Source organism: Macrobrachium nipponense, chromosome 6 (genome assembly GCF_015104395.2).
Source record: "Macrobrachium nipponense isolate FS-2020 chromosome 6, ASM1510439v2, whole genome shotgun sequence".
Lineage (NCBI taxonomy): Eukaryota > Metazoa > Arthropoda > Malacostraca > Decapoda > Palaemonidae > Macrobrachium > Macrobrachium nipponense.
This window is the reverse complement of record NC_061108.1, coordinates 50,299,874-50,326,904: the sequence shown is the minus strand read 5'-3', so window position 1 is coordinate 50,326,904 and position 27,031 is coordinate 50,299,874. Positions and strand designations below refer to the sequence as shown.

At 37.9% G+C, this 27,031-nt stretch overlaps 1 protein-coding gene across 16 annotated transcripts in view; it reads right to left on the bottom strand.

Annotated features, from left to right (window-relative positions):
- Window positions 1-27,031, bottom strand: part of LOC135216344 (eye-specific diacylglycerol kinase-like) — an 818,192-nt gene that overhangs the window by 236,504 nt on the left and 554,657 nt on the right. For all 16 annotated transcript variants that reach the window (XM_064251559.1, XM_064251564.1, XM_064251565.1 and 13 more), the window contains one exon: window positions 26,147-26,309. In XM_064251559.1, coding sequence (XP_064107629.1) covers window positions 26,147-26,309 — 163 coding nt within the window. The remainder of the gene's footprint in view (window positions 1-26,146; window positions 26,310-27,031) is intronic.

Here is a 27,031-nt window from a genome sequence, read left to right as displayed (position 1 = left end):
GTCTAAATAATTCTTTCTCTTGTTCTTGGCAATCTGAGGAGCATATGCTGATATATCTACTACCTTGTCCCCTATTATTGTTGGAATCTTTAGAAGCCTATCATTTACTCTCTTTACTTCTATCACTTTTTCCCTCCAGTTGTTACTTACTATAATTCCAACTCCATTTCTTCCCTCTCATGAGCCACTGTAATACAACTTATACCCATTTCCTATCTCCTATTTCCACCCCCTTTCCACCTTGTCTCCTGCACACAAAAAAACCATACTCCTCCTCTTCAACACATCTACTATCTCCCTCAGTTTACCTGTTAGAGTACCTACGTTTCACGTACCTGCTCTTATCTTCTGCCCTTTCACTACCTTCTTTGGCCGCAATCGTGAGCCCTGAGGTACCCCTCGCCCATATATCACGCAAGTAGGGGAATTCTGACGCGCATCGCTTACAGGGGGCGCCCTAGCCGCATTCATATTCTTTAAAACATCAGGCATGGTTTATTGTTTGGCAAACTGGTTTTTACGCATGCCCGTGCTGTCATCAACCACAGTTATTACGGAAGGCCTAGGCTTTGACTAAAAAGTCCACCTGCAAGGCAGCAGTTTCCACAATTATTGGTAGGGGGTCTAACCTTTTACTAAAATGTAAGACTGCGAGGCAGCAGTTTCCACAGTTATTGGTGGTGGGCCTAGCCTGAATAATAGGACGACTACAAGGCAGCAGCTGTCCTTTTAGTTGCTTTTTACAACCCGCAGAACCTACGGTGGTGGCATTCTTACACCCCTACCACGGGAGATTTTATATATATATATATATATATATATATATATATATATATATATATATATATACACACACACACACACACTACGGGACAAATAGCGAGTAAAAAATGTGAATGCTCTTAATCCTCGTTGGAAGCTACTGGATAGGATATACACGAGTATTATACCTTGATCACTCATTCAGCTATAAGAAACTGCATTGCACTGATTTTGATAATAGTTGGTACTGTACTTTAGAAAGTGCCTAAAAACCATAACAAAATGTACTTTGCGTTTTGCCTCTACGTGTTCAATCTACTCATCTTTTATCTAGGCCAATTTTTATCGTTTATAACGGAGATACTTTCAATGTACCTTTATGTACTTTGGTCAATACCGTTTCAGACTGCAGATTTAACGACATAATTTTCACATATTTATCTTCGCGTATTTTATGGACCGCCTTTCTTTTGTTCAGTTTCTACTGAATTAACTGAGACTCGGATAAGGCGAGTGAGCAATTACAGTCTTCTATAATCACTGATTCCTTACTTTAATAAACAGAGAACAATACAAATTAACCAAACAGTGTGTCAACAGAGTAATGCACACACACACACACATATATATATATATATATATATATATATATATATATATATATATATATATATATATATATATATATATATAATATATATTATATAATCCCAGTTCTGAAGCTTACCCCTCTGTGAGCATCAGCAATCCACACTCGTAACAGCCTCTTCGTACATCCGACATAGATCCCTGACTACATCTGGGGCACCTTGTACATATTTATATGTAACGTTGGATGTAAACAAAGGACTGATTGTTTTTCTTTGAACTTGAAGAGAGAACCCAACGGTTAGGGGTTTATACACATATGTATATATATATATATATATATATATATATATATATATATATATATATGTATATATATATATAGTCATATAGCTACACACACATATAGTCCACATGTCAATTTTTGTCACATACACTGATATTTCGAATGTTCACAAACATAATCTACAAATGTCTTTAATATCCAGGTAAATATACCTTGGAACGTAAATATATTTACGAATATTCTTTAAACACTCCGTTTCATATATCAAACGATTTGACATTCACATACGGTATACTCAACTTTTATCAAATTTGTCCAACTTCTGAAAATGTGCGGAGTGGTTGCGCAAAATAACAAATATCTACAGCTCCGGCCGTTCTCCCTTAACTTCAGCGAGAAAAAGGCTAAAAAACAATTACCGTTACATTCTAATCCTTTGGTACCTGAGAGCGGAGCATTTCTCCATTTTTTTTTGTCATGAAAAAAAGAAAAACACTCCAATTTCATTTGCAAACGAAACTTTGTAGTTATCAAATAATTCTTTGCGTAATTCCCCTGACGTACACTGACAGTTATTCCTATACCCGCACAGACACATACACATACACACGCACGCACGCACACACACACACACACACACACACGCACACTTATATATAGAAGAGATGAAAATCCAAATCAAACTATGCACGTTGAGCATGTGACAAGAGGAGACACCGATTAAAGCTATGAGCATCATTAGAAAACTTGAAAGAGCGGGAAAACAGAGGTTACTAAACCAGCATTTGAGTTTCCAGGTTTCCTCAGGAAACTTGAGAGTGAACCTCGAGTGGAGGTACTTGTATGAAAATAAGTGAAAATTGCGTAGAAGGTTCTTCGACGCAATCAAGTTTTTTGTACCGTGTATAACGCTGTATGAGCCACGGCCAAAGAAACTTTCAGCCACGAGATGGTGGTGACCTGTCCTATAGCGTTGCCATACACACGATTATAGCAAAATATAACCTTAACTATAAAAAAAAAAAAATAAATAAATAAATAAAAACTGCTGGGGCTAGAGGTCTGCAATTTGGCATTGTTGATGGATGGAGGGTGGATGATCAACATTCCAATTTGCAGCCCTCTGGCCTCAGTATACCAGGAAACACGAACGGTTTCTGCAACATTAAAAACACACTTAATTCCTCGAGGGGAATCAGCGCCTCACAAGAACTTGACATGGTCATTATTTGATATTATCTTTTAAATTAATACTTTCCTACAACAGGTAGAAGTTTCCTCTAGACTGCATTCACTCAAAGGCGTAGGCTGCGTTTATTATTAGTGAAATAATCTGTCGAAAAACAAGCATGCAGAAATAGACAAGTATTGACTTCCTCTCCACGCCCTGACTGGTTGTGATACCGTCAGTACACTGTATGGAATGGGAAAAGTCAAAGCGTTAAAAAAACTTGAACAAGGACACCATATTCCTTTGCTTGAAGAGAATGAACAGTTTGAAGAAGATTTGGAAACACAAGCTGTTGCATTCATTGCCAAATGCTATGGCAGCCAGGAAACTGGCAACACAAAAAGGCCAGAGGCAAATCTCAAAAAATCAAACTCGCAACCATTCCACCCAGCTCAAGAGCATTTAGTTTGCATGTCAAGAAAGGCTATTACCAGGCATGTCTACGGAAAGCAGCTTTGCAATCTGATGCTCCAGCTTTGGCCTCCTCGGACTTCGGGTGGAAACTAAACCACGAAAGTCAAATCCTTGTTCCAGCACCACTTCCACTTGACACATTGGCTGCTCCTGAGAGAGTACTGAACCTGCTCTGCTGCAACTGCCAATCGTCAACAGATGGATGTTCCACAAGGAGGTGTTCGTGTCGCAAAAATGATGCTGAATGCAGCTTTCCAGGATTCTAAAGATGAAGCGGCTGACACTGACAACGAAAGGGATAACGATAAAGGAGACTTTCTCACTTGAAATCATTTATGAATGTTCTATGGCAGCCTTTCTGATATCAGTTTCTGATGAAGTGACCCAACATTTATCAGGATCTCTGAGAGAACAGTTGTCAACGTTTGTAAGAAAAGAAAATGGTGAAAATATATATATAAAAAAACCGCAGATAATGTATCATTGAAACCATCTATGTATGATTTTTTTTTTAAACACACACACACAGACCCACTGGTCTCTGATTACATTTGCCCTCCGGGGGTCGCCCTTGTGGATGATGCCTCGGTCACCTCGCAGACGCCTGTGTCAAGTGGGCCACTATGAGTTGCCACTCTGAGAAGGAGAGGAGTGGCGGCATCACATAGTGTGGCGAAGATGTCAGAAGATTAATATTTTATGTCAGCTGCTTTTCATACTCATAAATTGGTAATATGCCCCTCACTTGTTGCACTTAAGACTGAAGCTGACGATTAAATCCTATTGTACATCGTAGCCCTAACATATGAATTGCTCCTGCGTTATTATTTCCACCTTATCCACATTATTTTCTAATTTCCTCTAGTCTGACTTCCTAGAATTCTACCGCTTTCTCCCACAGAACAGTTACTGCAGTTAATGCTTGAAATGCAATCATCATTAATGTATTACGTTCACCTTACATACTATTCCTGCATAATCTAAGTCTTACAATGTTACGATACTTGAAGAAAATCGATAAATTTGTTTTCACTCGCTATTTGGTCTATTCGTATTGATTTTCACATTTTCTAGCTTTGAGCACGAAAAAAAGAAAAAAGAATGATAATAACCGTAAATTTCGGTACCGATTTTTTGGGTATTGGTATTGTTATATAGGATATCAAATTCCACTGCATATAGGCGGCAAGTGTCGATGAGTCATTGGAGACCTTGTACTGATGGGAAAATCAGAACCATATCGTCGGCGTAACAGAAGTTGTTTAAAGTTGATTCGTTGACAGTGCACCCGATTGGGAGTGAGTTAAGTTTGACATTGAGGGCATCTGTGTACGTATTAAACAGGTATGGGGAGAGAATGACCCCTTGCCGAAGCCCGTTTAGAGAGCCGAAGGTGTACAACAGTACGTTACCCCATTTGACACAGAATTGCTGTGTGGAGAACCAGCAATATGAAATGTCAATTAAATATAGAGCTTCAGGTAGTTTACTTCGTCAAATGCTTTTCTCATGTTTACAAAACATAGGAAAACAGAGGAGGCTGATGATAGGTAATAGTTCAGCAATTCTTTCAGTATGTAGATGCAGGTGTCGGTTGAGTGGTTTGCTTTAAATCCGAACTGATTGTCAGTGGTGTGTAGAAAGGGGAGAAGTCTCACCAGAAGAACCGACTCAAGTACCTTCGACGCGATCATAGTGATTGCAATCGGGCGGTAATTGTTAGGGTCAGTTGCATCCTTTAGCTTGTTTTCGATTAATGGTATTAAGTGAACTAGGAGTACGGAGTGTGGAAGAAACTGGTGAATTATGCATGCATTGAATAGGACAGCTGGCAAAATGTGATAGCTTTTTAATTTTGGAATTTAGGGATTGAATGTCTTCCCAAAGACGAGGATAAGCACTGGATTCTAAATTTCTAGACATTGCATCGGCTTTTAGTTGATTTTCATTCAATCTGTAGTGCTTAAGGGCAAGTTTCATTAGCAATGCAACGTGTCCTTCCCTCGGGCTACCATTTTGCCTCCACAGCAATATCATTTCTAGTGAATCTGAATACAGGTCTTTAACCAAATCATTCCAGCCAGGTATATTACGAGAATTACCTTGACGAAATCTAAAGGTAGCCATGCCGAAAGCAAGCATAGCGGAGATTTTTTTCGGATAGAATTCATTCAGATCTCTCCTTTGGTGGTCATTTTTACAAGGCGTCCGCCGGTTGAACTATTGACCGCAACCTGGTTTCCGTGGTCGCCCAAAAGTATCTGGTTTTCTGTTGGTTTTCAAAATCCCAGTTTACAGTTGGTGGGAGATCAGTTATGGGTTCACGGCAGGGAAGGATGGGCTACTGAATGACACCTGTAAAGGGATGTGATCGTAGCCCGTTGCAAGATCGTAGCGAATGTTGCAGGACAAAATGGAATCATGAAGTTGTGGAGATGTGATGTAGAGATCCACCCAGGAGGTTGTAGTTGTATAGGTTTTTTGTACATAAGAATATGAAGAGGGAGGGAGGAGCATTACATCGCTAATCTGGAGAGCATGATTTGAACAAAAGTGAGTAAGTTCGTTATACAATTGTTTTGTGGGGTGAGAATTAAGGTCCCCAATTATACAGATATGATAAGCAGGAGAATCGTGAATAATACTCACCTAGGATCATGCAGTATTTGTTATTTGGCCAGGGCATATAAACATTAATTATTAGGATCTTAGAGTCCCCTACTGTCACTTGGAGTCCCAGCAGCCTGTCTCTCCAGTAGGTCATCAAAAGTTATACAGCTTCAAATAATTCAAATGTATTACATTTTTCCATTGCATTTTTCCAGTCTACTGAACACTTCGCTAACGTCTCCCAATAAGTTATCAAGCGTTATTGTTCTAGCTCGTGCGAAAAATGCTAAAAATAGAAGCTTCTTCCCCACTGAAGTCTTCGAAAAACTTGTACACCCACTGAAGGAGGTCTTTTTCTTCGCTCGACACAATAAAAGAACACAAAAATAGCAGTTTCCATTTGGTGGCGGATACCTGGAATGACCTAAAACAACCTTAAATAACATTACGCTACAAATTATTACAAGACTATTGCATTATGTGTCCCCCATCCTCTCATATTTTCCCTTTATTAGATAACATCCCCCAAAAAATAGTCTTTTCTGTCCTCGGAGCCATTTTTTCCGCCAGGGAAAATCAGCTGAGGAGAAAACGGGAACCTAACGAACCTTCAAAAAAAACAAAAAAACAAAAAAAAAAAAACAAAAAAAATAGACAACTAGGCAAGAGGTACAAGGAAAAGAAGAAACAAGAGGAGAGAGAGGGCAAAGGGGTAAACAGATAGAGAGAGAGAGGCAGGGTAAAGGAGAGAGTAGAGGGGGAGGGGAGGAGAGAGAGGAGAGGGGGGGGGGGAAATTGGAGGGGAGGGGAAGGGGGAAGGGGGGAGGGAGGGGAGGAGAGAGAGGGGGGGAGGAGGGAGAGGGGGGGGGGCCACAGGGGTGTAAAGGAAAAGGAGGGGAAGAGATGGGGGATGGAGAAAGGAGGGGAAGGAGAGAGAGAGCAAGGGGTAAGAAAGAGAGGGAGGGGAGAGGAGAGGGAGGGAGGAGAGAGAGAGAGAGAGAGAGAGAGAGAGAGAGAGAAATTCAACATCTAACAACACAACAGACTGTTATTTCGTAGATTGAAGGTAACTCGTGCACTTCATAACAACTGACAATGAACTCGTTGTTTAAAAAAGGATTAGCAATTTAATTAAATTTTTCAGACACTTATAGTTACAGATACAATAAGACATTCTATTGTTCCCGGACGATGACCAGGGAAGGAAGATGTAGCATAAAAAGGTCGAAAGGTAAAAGGTTACATAACACACCAGAAGTTTTCCTATGTATCTTGTTGCCTAAGATCGTACAACGGGTCTATTAAACAAAGCTGAAGTACTTTCCTTTCCTCCTGTATACATGAATACACAAGAAATCTTGAAAATATTGGAGACAGAAGCGTATAAGCACTCCAGTCCGGTATATTCTTACAAATGGTAAGAATTGAGAACGTGAAAATACACTACCCATTTTAACGAAGCCAATTATATATAAGAACTGCTAAACGGAACACTATACTTAGCTCACCCAGTTCTTTATGCCTGCTCAGGGAATTCATGCTAGTCAGATTTTCTCCTTAATTATTTTCAAACCGGGAAATCTTTGACAGGAATCCGGAACCGCTTTCATTTCTCGAACTTAATTTCTTTCAGCTAAACATAAACACAAAAGCATAACAAGTACAAAATGAAATCGAGTTTTCTGCATATCATATAATGCTTTATGAAACTCTCAGCCACGGCCCGGCAGTGGCCTGTGTTGTTGGTATCTACAGCGATGCCTGACGTCCGATCATGGCTAACTGAGGCTAAAGGCTGCAATTTGGTATGTGTGATGATTAGAGGGTAGATTATCAACATACCAATTTGTACCCTTCTACCCTCAGCAGTTTTATAGATCTGGGCGGAAGGACAGACAAAAAACCATCTCAGTAGTTTTCTTTTACAAAAAACTAAAAACTGGCATTAAAATCAAGTCTTAAATATCATCCTTCTCCTCATAGCACTAGTAACGGTGCAGAGTTGTGGTACCTCCGAAGTCAAGGAATTACAGACTGCATGAAAATATAACATTTATTTTTCGGAGGAGATTAAATTTCATGTATGACAACACTCAGACACAAGGGAATGGGCTTAAGGGCCGCTGCCAAGATTAGAACTGCCACCCCAACTTTCATACTCTGTATATATATATATATATATATATATATATATATATATATATATATATATATATATATATACTGTAGAGAGAGAGAGAGATACAAAACTCCCACATTACATCGAATTCATCTGAACTTGGGAATAACTTTTGCCCAAAAGGAATTAATTACGATAATCACTTCTATCTACTTTGTTTAGGATCCGAATTTATGACTTTTTGTCACGAATGAAGTTGTCTATATATATACATACACACATATATATCATATACATATGTACGTATACCTGGACAAACAAAACCATTAAAACTTTTCCCCAAACGGTGATTACTGGCACCATACTGATGAATCCTCAACACTAGCTGGTTCATACGCCAAAACAAGAGCACGTTCAACCCCTTTGTCCACTGAGCCTTTAACTTTTATCCTACATATTCTTCCTTATTTCATTTTCAACAACACGACCATACCCACTATCCAGCACTCTGCAGAACTCTAAAGTATTTCAGCTTTACGGTTTCAGAAGTAATTTGGTAAGAAATAAATGTGGCCTTTTTTGTACTCTGTTGTGACCGATATCGGTCGACTGACAACCAGATACATAATTCCATGCTCTGGCCAAGAAAGTTGCAACAGAAGTTAAAGGAACGTGTCTAGAAGTACCCGGTCTGGTGGCTGTTGAACAATGACTTTCACTGTTTAGGCGAGTGTCATAACCACCAGACCTCGAGAGTATATATATTTGTTTACACACACACACACACACACACACACACACATATATATATATATATATATATATATATATATTATATATATATATATATATATATAATTATATATGATATATATTATTTACATATATATATATATATATATATATATATATATAATATATGTTTACATATATATATATATATATATATATTATATATATATATAGAATAATCATTATAACTGACAAGAGGGGAGAGAAATACAAGCTGGGAAGTAAAACAAATAAGTTAAAAGCCGGGGGATCGCAACTATCAAAAACAATCAACTGTAATTATCGGTGATTAGTGTAAAAGATGCAATACCAATATCCCAGGGCATTTTTCCCATAAAACCCTTCGAATGGATGGTCCGTTGCCCGGTAAAAAATTCAATAATAACATTTAACGCTTAGGACACAATTTTATCAGAAGGAAGCTTAGGTTAAGACACGGTAAAGAATTGATATTCTTTTAAACTTTGATTTTTCATCAAGGTTAAAAAAAGTATATACATGAACACATCAATCGCTACGGGAACAATATTCCTGGACTGTAACAGAGTACTGGAATCTTCCCTGAAAAAAGCGGGGCACCATATCTTAAAAACTATCCATAGAATCTTCTTGCAAATAATCTCATTATGTTTCCCACACCCTAAATTCCCATGGTCATCATCACCTGACCTGACCCAACTCAACCTCACCTAACCTAGTCTAGGGGCATGGCAAAAAAAAAAAAAAAAAAAAAAAACGAAAAAAAACGGGCTTGGGTGTAAATACTAGCAGACATCTCGGGAATTTGCCCCAGGGATGGGGTCGGGTGGTGTGGGCAGGAGGGTGAGGAGCATGAAGAAGATATACACCGCTAGGGCTCTGTGGAGGTATATAAAAAAGCCGTGCCCCGTGGATCCTTTTCCTTAACGCAATCACCATTAGCCCTGAACTCCGCGAAATAGATGCACCCTTGAATAATGATTTCCAGTTCATCGCAAGGCAATTTCTCTTTGGCGAAATTATTTCATGGTGATAAAATGTTTTACGGTGATGATGAAAATAAGAATACCGTTCTGCACATCAAGGCTTATAAGAGATATTTCTCAAAACATTCATATCTACGGTCCCCTACGTCAAAAGACCACATGTAATCCAGCGTGACACAGTATTCCGGTATAAAAATTGAATTATTCTAAAAACACAAGATATTTCTCATGAGTAAAAATAAAACATGAAACCCAGAGAGATGAAACGCATAAAAAAATCTGACATTTAAAAAATATGCCATGACGCCCAAAAGACAAGAAACGAAAATAAGCCTTGAACAGAAGAAAATAAGAAATAAAAGAAGACCTGGAACACTAAGATTAAAATGAGAGCTGGGGAAATCCAGGGTATGAAAACCAGAGACTTCCAGACGAACAGGAATCCATCTAAATCCAGATGAAATGAAAACCAGAATACTTCAAAGAAATCCTTAAATGCCAAGAGAATGAGAAGAAAAGATCCCCAAGTTAAACAGCAATATGTATGACATCAAAAAAGATTACTTTTTAATCAGCGAATTCTTAGGGTCAACTCTATATATATTCTAAGATCAAATCGCGTCACATCATGTTCTATAATGGGTCAAGCTTGATCTAAATATTCATTTCTACCAGTAAGGACCGTCCACCATAGCCTGTATCATTTCATGTTCACGATCACGCTTAAGGATTTCACGACAGATTGATTATAGTCATTTGATACCGCAACAACCAGGGTCCATGGCGTCAAAAGGACTTCTAGTGACATTCATTTTGCTCCCATTGTTACTATAAATAAAGAGGAAAAAATTATATTCTGAAAACTTAAGAAGTTTGATTTGTAAAACAAGAGCAAAAACTATTTGGGTACCCTGTATTCTGTGTAGAGTAGCATTGACTTCACAGCACGAAAGGAGGGTTCGGCCCTCCTCAGTCATCCAGTTCATATGAAACATCCCCTACATAAGAACATTTATGTTAGCGTATAAATGACGTGCTAATAAGTTGAGTAAAACAAATAACTGTGAAGGGATTTTTTAAAAAATTATATGTTGTATGTTAGATAAAAAAAAGAAAAAGAGAAAAAACAACAAGACTCTAAAAAATTATATTCATGAAAGAAGGGATTTTTTTTAAAATTCTATGTTGTATGTTGTTAGGTAAAAAAAAAGCAAAAAACAAACAAAAGACTCTAGATAATTCACAATGCCACTCTCAAAATTGCTTAAAGCAAACTTCAGTTCGAAATAATTTCGATAAAGGCAAAGCGAAATGGTCAGAATGTAGTGAAATGTTGTTGATTGGAACGAACTAATCTCGTTTTCCTTTTTTCATATTCGTTTTAGAGGATGAAAAAAATTGGTCTGTTACTCAAGAAATAACCATCAAAAGAGACCAAGCTTCAAAAGGCCTCCATAACAAGAGAGGAAAAGAAAACCCAGAATATAAAAAAACCGTGCAAAGTTAATGCAAGCGCATGAAACTGCCCCGGGTAGTCTTAGGTATTTTATTGTTGGGCACTTTTCCGAGCAGTCCTCCAATGATATTTTCCGCTATCTTGTTTCTTTTTTTATTATTACCACCTGTTGCTCCAAAGAATGGCTATGGCTTTTACGACCTACCTGGAGCTATTTTTGCTCTTAGCGCTGTGGCCTTCTCCACGTACATGGAAATATTTACGTTTTTCCCTTGAAACACTTCTACTACAATTACGTTGCCTACTTTTGAATGTTTTCAATAGAAACATATCAGGATTAGTTTGGAAAATATCACCCGCTTAACAAAAGCCGACGATCTACTCAACAAAAATAGCTTTTACAATGACCTCTCCAATCCGTTGTCGAAAAAAACAAGAAAAAGAAGGAAGAAATTCGTGGGTCACTCACAATGGATCTTGTGGCGATTTCCTTATCCAATGTTAACTAGGGAATAAAATTATGAAACTATAAAACTAATAAATTTACTCTTTTTCTATAATACTGCGACGGCAGCATTTGGTGACCTCTGCACACACACACACACACACACACACACACACACACACACATATATATATATATATATATATGTGTGTGTGTGTGTGTGTGTGTGTGTGTGTGTGTGTGTGTGTGTGTGTGTGTACTTTGCAATACATCATGATTACACTAAAAATCTGCAGGAGGTGGAGTCTATATACAGAAAATGTCAAATCTACTAGGAAAAGGGAAACTTGGTAAGTTTTCTATATCATTTTACTTCCAGTATTACAAATACCTAATAGAAATTGGGTATACAATACGACATAAAAAGGTACATGATAATTATTAGATTCGTTTTCATCTTTACTCCGACCAACCAACCAAGGCTCATGATTTTCAATCTGTATCGCGGGATGATGCTAACATTCGAGCAAAATGAAATTAGAAAATAAAATACCTTACATTTTCCAATACCCTCCGCAGCTTTTAGGCGAGGATGAAAGGTACGACTCCAATAGAATCAATTCCATCCTAAACAAAAATGCATAAAAAGGGGGCAGGAGAAACATAGAGATTGGGGAGGAAAAGTCTACGGATGAATACCATAACATTTTACTATCGATGAAACTATAACCTGCATTCACCAGAGCTTGATGCTGAAGCAGTAATATCAGCGGAATTATGGTTTTCCAGAAATACCCTCGATTTTATGGGGCCTCTTGCGCTTGAGTCCATTTACTTCCAGGATACAAGAGTGAAATGTGAAAATATCTTTTCAGATTTTCTCGGATAACTTTCAGCTTCTTTGTGTGTGTGTGTGTGTGTGTGTGTGTGTGTGTGTGTGTGTGTGGATGGGTCGGGGAGGGGGGTTGGGGGGGATTCGGTTACATCAACAACAACGAATACAGAAAAACGTTGTAAATAAAAAATTTAGCAGGCAAAAGATATTAAACTAATCAGCACCTGCATATAAAATCTGCTAATCGGTTCAGGTACAGAGGCAAATCCCGTGGAACGTGTTAACACTCTAACGTTGATCTATGAAAAAATTAAGATACATCTGAATAGACAACAAGAAATAATGATGATATATGGGAATACAGAAGATAATCATAAAATCCTTTTTAAAAATGTCTCTAAGGTAAAAAAAAATATACTTTCGTATAATGTTAAAAGAAGAAACTGCTTCATATAAACTACGCCTCGAAAGTTAAAAATAGAAGAAATACCTTAGTGCAAACATCTTCAGTAAACGAAGTCTTATTTTCTGGAATAACCATTTTACTCTCTCTCTCTCTCTCTCTCTCTCTCTCTCTCTCTCTCTCTCTCTCTCTCTCTCTCTTGTACCCAATTAATGCAAGCAACTTGTTGCATCCAACCAAGAAATCCCAAAGTCTTGTCTGAAATGGACAGAGATGCTCATTCTCAAAGGAGTGGACTGAGAAAGGAAAGAGACGCAAATAATAAAGTCAAAGCAAAAAAAAAAAAAAAAGAAAGAAAGAAAGAAAGAAAAACACACACACAAACACAAATGGGGGCCGAGGAAAAATGACATCTCGGAAGGGAAGGGGTCAAGGGAGATATCACTGACGTCTCACAGAGAGAGAGAGAGAGAGAGAGAGAGAGAGAGAGAGAGAGAGAGAAAGGGGAGGGGGGGGGAGGTGGCGTCTGACGAAATTAGAAGCATGGAACAAGTGTGAAAGGAACTACAGGGAACAATAGGAGAAGGAGAAGCGGATGATCCGTTCAATAACAAAGCCAAAATCAAGACTAAGTAAAATGCGTGATAGAAGAAATGACTGTTACTTTATGGGGTTGCATTAAATCGTTCGGCTATTTTGTATCACCAATGAAATCACAATTCCCATGAATACGAATACTTGGCGTCAACACAGAACTGCTGTGCGAGCCATGTTCGTAGACTGATTATTACTTGCAGTTGCATAATTTCCGGAAATATTCATGAAAATAAATGGAGAAGATGAATGTAAAGAGACGATTCCAATAAACGGAGCTAAGTAGTCGAAAGCAGTGAAAAGCAGAAGGGTTTATTACAGTCCTCTGTATTTAATTATATAACATCTATTACATAAAAAGGTGGTGAGATGACGGACGTAGTTTCTTAACTGAATACTGCTAATCATTTTAATTTGGAGCTTTTTCCGAATGTTTGCAAAAGTTAACATGAAAACCTGAATTCTTCAACATTGACATCAAAGAAAAAGGAGAGATAAAAAAAAATCATAGTAAAGTGAAACAGGAAAAGGAAATAATAGACCTATCGTGAGGATGATGATGAACGAGAAATTGATGTTCCTGTTGTGAGAAACGAAAAGGAAAACATTGCCTTCAAGGCATAGAAAAAAATCCTAAAGCAAAACAGGGGAAAATACAAATATACCAATGACAGAACCATTTTTCATTTATTTTACTATGTTGAAGGCTTTTCTCTTCGTGCCCGTAAGCATGAGAGAGAGAGAGAGAGAGAGAGAGAGAGAGAGAGAGAGAGAGAGAGAGAGAGAGAGAGGTGGATGGCTGTAAAATATAAACGACAGGAGATCAGATGCCGAATAACGAGATTAAGTGGAAATTATCGCGCATCTCCACCCTCTCTCAGGTATGCTGACGTCAGCATCGCCAGAGGCAACATGGACGTCAAAGTATGCCGAGTGGAAAAACCGGATTTCCATGGAGAAGCTAAGCCTTTCAGATAATATCCTTCTTGGGTCGCTTTTCACGGCATTTTATCTAAATTCTTTATTACAGTGAATGGCATTAAACATGGTACTCTTCTGAAGCTCTTTGCTGTTACACTTCTAGAACAAGAGATGCTTCATAACTGATCCAGATGTCTAATCACACGAGGAAATTATTTCGAGAGCGCTAGCCCCTGAGCTGGAACATACTGTATGGTAACTTCAACATTAAGAAAGCAGAGAGAGAGAGAGAGAGAGAGAGAGAGAGAGAGAGAGAGAGAGAGAGAGAGAAGAATAATTGTATAAAAAAAACTGCTATACGTATATTTCAAGAGAAGTATATAAATGCCCTCCTCATAAATACAAGCATGATATATATATATAATATATATTATATATAATATAATAGATATTATATAATATTATATTATTATATATTGTATATGTAAGCTCACAGAATATACACCTTAACAGATGTTCGTCGTTTTGTCTCGCAACCTTATTATTCATACACAACAAATTTTGCACGATTCGAGCACGAAAGTTAGAACAACTAACAACGAAAGACGTGGGAGTGAGACAGCAGCATAACTTTTCTTTTTTTTACTTATTTCGTTCTAGAAAATACAGATATTTAATATTTAATTCACAAAGGCTATTGTTACGAATAAACTCTGATAATGGAAATGGGGAAGTTTCCATGATGTTTGTTTATTAAAATAATTTCTCTCCCTCTTGAAGGAGATTTCCAAAAGATCTGGATAAATATGGGAAAGCCAAAAAATGCTTTCAACTAATCAATAAGAGCAGTATCAACAGTGACTTGTCTGCTGTAAAATGGTTTAATATATTGCGCTCGTCGGCAAAGGCAATATTAGTATAATAAACCTAACAATGATCAAAAATAAGATGCACAAAAGAAAAATGATATTACATATTAAAATAGGTAGACTCGCATATGCACAGTATTATTCGATGCCCGAGAGAGAGAGAGAGAGAGAGAGAGAGAGAGAGAGAGAGAGAGAGAGAGAGAGAGAGAGAAAAATTCTTATCCTTATAGATTTTACACGTCACCCCAAATACTTAAAGGTGAGGACATCTTCCGACCAAGTACTGTCAGTCAGTGTATAACTCGACCTTCGCCAGGAATGCAGCTTCTCATTCCAAAGGGAATTTTCACTTGACCCTCGGGAATTCAGTTGTAGTCTACCTTGATGAATAGAAATGCGTCTGCCTGCCGATCGCCCCCCTCCCTCCCCCGTTCATACTTTTCTTTTTCAACTTGATTTCACGGGTCATCTTTAATTAAAGTTCTACAAAAGAACTTTAGCAACAGTTTCAAAATACTTGATCCCTTGCATTGTGCGCAAGAATAAGCGTTTTTGTTTGCATTATTACCTGGAATATAATTCGGTAAGTCTTTTTTCGTCTTAAATTTCCTAATTCCAAATTAAAATTTCAGCGTCTCATTATGTAGGACACATCCTTACTGTATCATTCTCCGTGGATAAGACCTGAATTTCCTCGGACCCTTTCTTCACTAAGGCTAATTCTTTTATGAAACTAGATTCTTCTAAAACATTTCGATGGAGTGAGAAATCCTTCCCACGATCAGGGGAAAAACAGCAAGTCAAAACTTGGCAGGCTGCATTCCGATTTTCATTAATCAGATTATCATGAATCATTCAAGAACGGTATTAAAAGACTGAAAACGGATTGCAAGCGGCTTACTGAATTTTTTCTATTCTTTTTTTTACACAAACAAGCATATATACAAAGACACATACACAAACACACACAGCTTAAGCTCTACTACATTTATTTGTCAATCCACAGAACAAAGTTTTGTGAAAGTAAGCTTCTAAGCACTCAGTGATTTATAGGTATGTATACTAATATATCTTAAATGCACTACAATGTATATTATGCTTGCATACAAGAGAGAGAGAGAGAGAGAGAGAGAGAGAGAGAGAGAGAGAGAGAGAGAGAGAGAGAGAGAGAGAGAGCGGGGAAAAATAAAAAAAATAATAAAATCTCATGGAAAATGAGCTTTGACAAACATATGTGGTAAATAATTTTCTCAAAAGCTACCCGAAACATATCGCTAATAATCATGACATTTCCACTTTTTAGCTATATATCTATGGGTCTCATATCTGATTTCATGCAGACAACTACCGAAAATTTAAAAAATCCCTCTACAGGCAGGAAATCAAGTGATCAAACGATTCTCAACACAGTTTTATGTCGGATTTTACAGTCCACTAAAATATGCTACAGGAAGATCCTGCATTAGCGTGATGAAAATTCTCCGACCAACACGAGAAATTAAAAATCACTATTGCAAGTCTGACCGTTCTCAACGATAGGAAGCAGGTCGTCAATATGAACGAAAGGTAATCACTATTAACCGACAGCCAATCACATAACAGGGTTAAGGTTTTAAAGCAGAGCTTATGATGCATTATGGGTTATTTTCGCATAAACAAGACATTGCTTTTATAATTTGAAATAATTCCGTATACTTTCTCTCAACTATTCGGTAAGGTCAGTACTTAGGAAATAACCGCAAACGCTAAGAATTTTATTTATTTATTTTGTTATTGATGCACACAGTTTAAATAGTAGCAACAGTTAGTATTTCAATGTATATCATTTGGTAGTAGAACAATATGAACAAAAATAAACCTTATTCCAGGTATATATTGAAATAAGATGATGAGAGCTGAGCAATCATTGGCTTTACATACAAGAAAAAAAATAAATGCCTAAATAGTTTTAACTTGATTCCGGCTACATGGCTTTTCCTTTCAGATCCTAAATGGATAAGAAAAGTGAGGGAAAAGTCACCCCGGCTATCAAAAGCTTAGAAAAATATCTCCCCCTCAGGGCAGCAGATATGGCAACTTCAGCTGAGAGCATAAAATGGGAAAAAAAGGGTCAAGACGATATGGTGCGGAAGGGGAAATGAAATGGAATTTGAAGGTCAAGGTGATATGACACAGGATGGAAATGGTAGAGTCAAGGTGGTATGGTGCAAAGAATAATGTGAGAGGTCAAAGCAATATGGGCTCGCCGGAAAATGTGAAGCTTAATGAGATAGGGTACCAGAGGGGAACGGGAGGGTTCAGGCAATGCAGTACCAAATGGAAAGGAAAGGTTCAAGGTGAATAAGATACCAGAGGGTACCAGAGGGAATTCATTGCAAAGGTCAAGGCAAAATAGAACCAGAATTGGGTGGGTCAAGGTGATGTGGTACAAGAGGTAATTGGGAAGATCAAGGTGAATTGGTACTAGAGGGAATTGGCAGGGTCAAGATATGGTACCACAAGGAACTAGAGGGTTAATTTGATACGGTACCAAATGGAATAGGGAGAGTCAGCATGATATAGTACCAGAGGGAATCGGGAGGGTCAAGGTGTTATAGTACCAAAGGGAATTGGGAGATTCGAGGTGTTTGGTACCAAAGGGAATTTGGAGATTCAAGGTGTATGTTACCAGAGCAAAATGGGAGGGTGGACATATGATACCACAGGGTATTGCAAGGTCATGGGAATATGGTACCAGAGGGAACTGGGAGATTCTAAGTGATTTGGTAACGAAGAGAACTGGAAGATTCAAGGTGTATGTTACCAAAGGGAATAAGGAGATTAAAGGTCATGTGGTACCAAAGGGAATTGGGAAATTCAAGGTGAAATGGTACCAAAGGGAATTGGGAGGGTGAACATATGATACCAGAAGGTATTGGGAGGGTCAAGGTGATATGGTAGCAGAGGGAAATAGGAGGCTCAAGGGATATGGTGCTGAAGGGTATCAGGATGGTCAAGGTGATATGGGAAGGAAGGGAACTGGTAGGGTCAAGGTGATATGTTACTGAAGGGAAAGGGAAGGCCTAAGGTGATATGTTATTGGAGGGAAATGGGAGGCCTAAGGTGATATGTTAGCAAAGGTACTGAAGGGAAATGGGAGGCTCAATGTGATACAGAACTGAAGGTAAAAGGGAGGGTCAGGGGAACATGGCGATGAAAGGAAATGGAAGGCTCAAAGTGAAATGGTGCTGAGGGGAAAATGGGAGGCTCCAGGTGATACGGTACCACAGAAAAACAGGAGTTTAAGGTAATATAGTACTGAAGGGAAACAAGAGTCTCCAGGTGATACAGTATCAAAGGGAAACAAGAGTCTCCAGGTGATACAGTACCAAAGGGAAACAAGAGTCTCCATGCAATATGATACCAGAGGGAAACAGGAGGATCAAGGTGGGAGGCTCAAGGCTGTACACTACCAGAAGGAAAATAGGAGGCTCAAGGCGATCCGGTACCAAAGGGAAACAGGAGGCTCAAGGCGATTTGTTAGTGAAGGGAACTGGGAGGGTCTACTCAAGGGAGACCACAGGGTGAAGGTGGTGCGCTGAAGGGAAACTGAAGGCTCAAGGTGATAAGATACTGAAGGGAAATGGAAGGCTCACCTGGATATGGTACCAAAGGGAAACAGGAGGCTTGAGATGAATCAGTACTGACATGAAATGGGAGGTTCTATTAAAGGGAAACCCCAGGGTGAAGGCAATACAGTACCAAAGGGAAATGAGAGGCTCAAGGCAATCAATATAGTGCTAAAGGGAAACTGTATTGCTTAAGGCAATACAGTATGAAAGGAAAACAGGAAGCAGAAGGCAATACAGATCCAAAGGGAAAATGATGGCTCTAGGCGATACAGTACTGAATGGAAATGGGAGGGTCTACTGAAGGGAAACCATAGGGTGCAGGTGATACAGCACTGAAGAGAAGCGGAAGGTTCGAGGTGATGCGGTAACGAGGGGCAAAAGAAGGCTGAGGGTAAACGGGGGCCGGGCAATATAAGCTCCTGAGGGGAAATGGGAGCCAAGGCGCTAAGGTACAAAAGAGAGGGAAACTAAAGGGACAAGGGGATTTTGTACGAAGCGAAATGGGAGGGTCAAGGTGATTCGGTCCTGAACGGAAAAGGAAAGGGCAAGGTGATATGGTACCAGAGGGAAAAGGGAGGATCTAGGCGACGCGGTTACTAAGGGAAACATCAAGGTGGTAAGGTACTGAGAGGAATGGGAGTGAAGGAAATATGGTACTGAAGGGAAAAGGGGAGCTACAGCTACATGGTATGGAAGGGTCAATGTGATATGGCATGGATGAGAAAAGAAAGGTTTGAGGAGGTATGGTATGGTATGGAAGGGAAATGAAAGTGACCGAATATGAACACTCAGTTCCCAATCGTTTTAGAAAAGGAAAACGATGACGGTGGAGAGACCATGACTTAAGCTATGATTACACAAGAGACCACAGTGAAAGTACCTAATGGGAACAGAGCAAAGAAAACTCGTAACAAAAAAAGGCACTCAGAAAAACTGTAGTAATAGGTAAGAAAACAAAATCTTAATAAACTCTTTGTGGTTCTACTAGAAAAGGCATATCAACTGTATGAAAATAGCACCAATTAACATAGAAACTGCTCTATAACTATCAGAGATTACTGAAACGGTGTCAAAATTCGCGGATTCAATTTTAATTTCACATAATATGGACCTTCATCCCTGGTAATGTTAGAGGGTCAGTTGCCGCAAAATATCATGTAGATGACTTCGTTAATGATGAGTGCTACCAAAAATATATTTTCTTTCATTAGCTAAATGATACGCAATAATTACTACCGGATGGGAGTCAAGTTATGTGAACAAAACTATAAACCTCAGAAAACGACATTAACAGTCGATGGCTTTACATATAAGGGAGGAATGTAAAATGAATTGAAACTTTATCCCAGATATATGGCTTTCGTTCTCGATACTTCAGAGAAAAGGGAAAAGTGAGAGAAAAGTCAAGAGTCATCAAGGCATTAAAAGCTTGGGAAAATTTCCCCATCTGACCTGACGATGACAATTTCAGTTGTGATACACAAGGGGACAAAGGGGAAAGAGTAAGGGTAGAGGGGATATGGTGTTGGAAGGAATGAAGGGGTCAGGAAAATATATTATAAAAACAAAACATGCGAGTCTGTTGAGGGATACACGACTTCAAGAAACAACAGTAGGTGATGTGAGGAGAAACAACCACGAGGAATGTTGTAATGAAAAACAAATTCGGATAAAAGGTTATAATAATATGAAACAGAAGAACAAAGTACTTAACGAGTGTGTTTTTAATTCAAACAATATTTTGCAAGAATTTTAATAGTTTAGTCATATAATTGATTATTTGGTTTCTGATTATGAGGATTCGTCTGTTCCTTTTATTTTTTAACACCCGTTTGTCTTTAATTTTCGCAATAAAATGTGTTGTTTATACTTTTTCCATAATCAGGACGGATCAATTTGGTCATCTGTTTTTTAACTGCCAATTTTATCGATGTTAGGTTTAAAACCGCTTCCGACTTAGCTTGTTTGTTTTATTATTACTAATTTTAATTGTTGTTTTATTTTAAAATTATTTTCTTCTTTTTCTTATGCAAAGTTTTCTTATGTACAAAAATTCTCTAACTAAACATTATTTATTGTACCTTGAACACGTGTAACGCACGCGCGCGCACACACACACACACACACACACACATATATATATATATATATATATATATATATATATATACATATATATATATATATAACATATATATATATATATAAAATATATATATATATATATATAATATATATATATATATATATATATATATATATATATATATGTGAGGCCTAGGGTTTTTGATTAATAATATATTGTCCATGTGTTCTCAGTGACCTATGGAATGTGGAGAACAGTGCAGAGGTAACGACCTGAGAGTAGCTGATGAATGAATTTCTGGGGATGGCGTGAGATAAAAATGCTTAGTTCGACAAGTCAAGGTACTGAGTTTATTAACTCTTCTCAAAGTGCCTTTGTGAAACTGGATGCAGCTAGAGCCGTGAGGCGCTAGCGAACTGTGTGTTCGTATGCGCGTGTGCGCCTCTTTCTGTTAAAAGAGTGTCATACCCAAGCCTATGGGAGGATTTTGACAGAGGGGCTTCAAGTCAAAAGCAAGATGCCGTGGCATTCGCCGGGAATTTTTTATTAACTGTGTTTATAGTGGTCCGGCTGTTTGGGTGAGTGTTGAAGTGCTTTAGCCAAAGACTGGCTTGTTGTCTGTTTGACATTTTTAAGAATATCTGATCTTTAGATTTTGTTGCTAAACTTATGTGTACTTACCGGGATGTGTTCTGTATCTTTGAAACAGACGATTCTGGAATGCAGGGGGACAAAGAGTTCCCAGATGGGTGTAGACTTTTTTGGTGACTGATGATTACTATCAGACATTGTACTATTTGGGTTTTTTTTGAGCTAGTCTGTAAGACTGGATTACTTGATTGATTGATTTATTTATTCATTGTTAATAAACGTTAATGTTATGATGCGACTCTCTCATTTTCATTACCTGTTAGAATGGAGAGAGGTGTCGGTGCTAGAGAGAGAGAGAGAGAGAGAGAGAGAGAGAGAGAGAGAGAGAGAGAGAGAGGCTGTGTCAGTAATGCTGTGTGTTGGTTTACCTTCCGCTCGTGTCTCACGCTTACCCAATGAATAATGGGGGGGTGGGGAGGGAATCCCCCATAACATATATTATATATATATTATATATATATATATATATATATATATATATATATATATAATCTATATATATATATATAATCTATATATATATATATATATATATATATATATACTATATATATATATATGAGAAAGTAAAGATGCATATAGTAAGAACAAAGCCGACACCCCTAGATGGGAACGAGGCCTAATAGAAGCTGGATGTCCCAAACACTAAGATACTACTCGATTTCGTTTATTGGTAAATCCAGGCAAGTAATTACACAAATATTTGATAGAGGAAATGTGCAAAACTTTAGGCTATAGCCAAAATCGTGAGACACCAGCCCCAAGGCACACCACTCTTTTCTGCTCTCCTCTAACCTCGTTGACGCTCACCTCTCACAGAATAAATTGTCCTCCAAAGTTACCATGTGTAATTGCAATACGGGAACAAGATTTTCATATCAAGTCTTAGCCAATTCGAAGGTATGATCTTTCCCTACTGCCGTTTATTTCTAGACTAGAAAATTGATATATGCGGGAGAGCATAATTACTGGCAAGTATAGCGGGAGATTTTATGATTCATTTCAAAGAGCTTCCCATACCTGTGGTGGCTAAATGAGAACGTGGAAGAATTCGAGTGTGGACTAAAACAGTCGAAATCATGGAAAAGAATAAAAGATGCAGCAGACTATATATTCTCATGAAAACATCGGAGAGCAGGACAGAAACAGTAATCAAATGACTGGGAAAGCACCGACAACTAAAAGGAAGGGCAAAGACAAACGCTGTGACTGTCGAATATATTTGTATTGTCGAGAACAACGTCCGAAATTACTTACATAATAAACTATGCAATGATGTTAAAATGCATATCAATGTTTACGATTAGCCGCCACTGAACAACGGATAAGAACTGAGAGTTGTCTGCCCCTGGAATATTAGGTGGACAAAGCCTTTTCGGGGACATTTGAAAGACGAATTAAGGTTACAAGGTGATTCTGACTGAAAAGCTTCGAGAGCAGGATTCTCACGGTTTTTCCACTAAATCAAAATAACAATGTAACACATTTAAACTAACAAACAAGCTGTAAATGACATCAAGAATCGAGAACACACTACTCAAAATCATGACCATAAGATTTCATGGAATCATATATCAACAAGGCCAGTACACCAATGATATGAGATTTTCAAAATCTCGTAGGTGTATGAGATAACAAACTTAGGAGGAATTTACAAAAGAAAGCAACTCTTCTTGGGATTTTACATTGGCAACATAAGAAACCTGACAAAACTTGGCATTCAGATATTTTTTTTCATTCTGAGCGCCTCTTCCTTTCAAGAATACCTCTCACATTAACAAAATTATTCTTGACACAGTTTTCTCCACACCCCCATTCATTCAGCTATCGTGTACACATTATTCACGGGCAATCTAATGTGCGTTTGCAGCTTGATAATAAGTAAAATAAAGGTTTCCCTTAAAAATAATGATAGCCATCTTCCAAAGCCTTTAATATCCGCGGCACACGAATGCTTAATTATATGGAAATCATGTGCTTCGATTGAACACTAATTTATGCTACTTGAAATTTAGCCACTTTTGTTAATGATGAACATAAATGCAACGACTGTGTTAAAGATTTTTAAGAGCTTTCCCAGTGATGAACCCTCATCATTACTCTTTTCCTCTTGATTTCTATGACCAAACAACTTAGGTTTTTAGATGACATTATATAAAATTGACTTACATAAAATTCACACACAAAAAAGTAGGGGGCTGACGGGGAAGGGTTTAACGTACGTTTAAGTACGAAGCTTACACAGGAATAACGGATTTCATTCAAATGGCTAAGATTACCAGACAAAGAAAACCTAAAAGCCGCGATCAGAAGCAGATGATCTGGGAGCCGAGTCCATCATTCCAGTCGCTACTGAAATGAGTAAAAGTAAACTGGAAATAAGAGCGAAAGGTGATGAGGGTAATCAGGGCATTATTTTGTCCTTTGAATTTCCTCGGTAACGATTCCCTCCCTGATATTTACTTTCCCCGAGATATTTATGCTAATGTTTCAAAGTCATTTTTTCCCATTGAAAGAAGGCCAACCAACTGCACTTAGGAGGTCCCGACCCAATACGACTAAAACTGTTTCCACGAACACCATCAACTTCATTCCCTGTATTTAGAAAATGAAAGAAATAAAAGAAATCGCTTATTTTCTTTCTGACTTTGTTTGGCATTTTGCCTTTATTCTGCCTTTGTATCTTACTACCTTCATTTGCCTTTCCCAATTTTAAGGTTTCACCCTAATATTAACTTTCTATTTACCTGCATTCAGATTAACTACTTAGTTTATGGTTTTCGGAATGAGTCCTGAAAACGAATGTATTTTGTTCTTTCTTTAGCATATTCTACACTTTTTATTTTCACAACTTCTCTATTACTGACTGTTTCTTCGGTGCAATTGAGTTTTCTCTGCAGCGTATAATGCTATATGAAGCTCTCAGCCAAGGACCATGAAACTCTCAGCCGCGCCCCATGAAACTTTCAGCCACGACCCGGTGGTGGTCAGTGTTGCTGGCACCTGTATCTGTGCCAGACGAACGATTATGACTAACTTTTACCTTGAATAAAATAGAAACTACTGAGCTAGTGGGCTGCAATTTGGTATGTTTGATGATTGGAGGGTGAATAATCTACATATCTATTTGCATCCTTCTAGCCTCAGTTATTTGTAAGGTCTGAGGGCGGACAGAAATTGTGCGGACAGAATAAGTATGGGCAGAAATTGTGCGGACAGAAAAAGTGCGGAAGGACAGACAAAAAGTATCTCAATAGTTTTCTTTTAAGGAAAACTAAAAACAAGGAAACAAACACCTGTAAAGTAATGAATTTGAGAAATTCCTTAACAAGTGTTAATATTGTGGCTATATTTACGAAAACATATTTACAAGGGGCGTTTTCCCAGACAGAGGATATAGTCATTTGTTTAGCATCTTACTCTCTTAACACATTCATATATACTTGGGCTGCAGGTCTCTTCTGTAATCCATAAGACTACGTAAAGTGAGGTCAGAAAAATAATAATTGAACACAAAAGGAGGTTTACTGACTGAACAGTATAAATACTATAAATTTGCGTGAGCTAATGATACTATGATATATAATCATGGGTACAACGTGCTCGCGCACACACACACAGACATGTATGTCTTAGTGTGAGTAGAATGAATTAATCATGGGGGTTGGGGGGGGGGGGGCGAGTGCTAATATTAGGCTAAGTTAAACAACTCTCCTTCATTCGAGGGAGAAATTAATTGAATGGGTCTGCATCGAAACTATAACTGACATTTCATAATATGCATTAAATATATTAGCAGACGCATTCAGCAACTACATTGCATTGTGCTCATATTCAATGATGTCTCTATCCTCCTCCCAGTCCTGCACTGCGAGATGACAGAGCCCCAAAAGCCATTAAGGTCACTCAATTTTCTGACGCTTTTCAATTGTCGTTTCCCTCTCTGACCCTTCCGCTGCGCCTTTTTAGCTTCTATCCGTGTTTACCTACGACTGCGTTAGTTCTAGATCAGGCTCCAGGGCTAATAATACGTTCACGATAATTAATCACGTTTAACCAGCCACCGACAAACCATAAAGTGTGAGGTAGTATGACGCAGGGGGCCCCTTTGCCATGAAGAATTAACAGCCAGCGAAATTAGACGTCGTTCAGTGAACATTCAGTCTCTTCTCCAACAACAATACTTAAAGCCATGATATTCTGGTACTTGGATGAAGTATTATGAAGCCTTTGGAACCTTTCTTCTTCGCTTTATCACTTCTCATCTCGAGATCCATTTGTAGTGACATTCAATTCTCCCCTTCCCTCATCCGCTCAGATGAAACGAAGCCTTTAGCTTATTTCCTGAATGGCTTCCATCTAAGGTTAGTCAATCATATGGGTGTTCAGGAGAGAAAAGAAAAAAAAAAGCCCGCAAGCATAAATATTTCCAGACTAAAAAGGAACACATAAAACCCAAGTCATGCTGACGTGGTACTAAAGAAAGGGGGGGCAGTTCTAATACTCACACAACAGTGGTCCTCGCCGACGTAGCAGAAGTCTCCTGAAGCGGAAGTGGGGCACCACAGATGGTCGCCATTGATGGCCCCTTCCATCCAGTCGCAGGTTGATCGCAAAACCCGCCTCTCGCCATTCTCACACTGGATCTCCACTTCAGAATTGATGGCCTTCCTGAAAAATGGACGCACAAACAAAATGGAAGATTAAAAGCGCACCCGAAAAAAGACAAGGGCCCAGAAAATGCTTTCAGTCATTTATCCTCTCTGTACAGTTAGGGCTCTTTTGCTCTTTCAATTTATACATACAAATTTCATACTCCAGAAAAATCATGGAGTCTTCAAGCTTTTATCACACTAGTTGGTTTAAATTCAATACCGATAACGGTAACTTTATAACAACGATATATCATAACTTTAATAAACAACATAAATTATCACAAAAAATAATTTTTATATAAAATAGTGAACAACTGCTCTCAGTAAGACTCACCTGTTCTAATTACGCAGCTAACACGCTTTTACCTGATACTGACACTTGACTTAAAAAATAAAAAACAAACATACCAACATTTACGAAACCGTAAATATAGATAAAAAATTACGACATACCAATATGTTCATAGGATAAGTGTTTTCATTTACACAATAGTAATGTGGAAATATACAAAATGCATACAAATACACAAGGACATCCACAAATATATATATATATATATATATATATATATCATATATATATATATATATATATATATATGTATAGTATATAGATGTATATATACGTACTATATATATAGATATATATATAATATATATATAATTATATTATATCATTATATTTATAGCTTATATATATTATTAATATTATAATATTATATACATATACTATATATA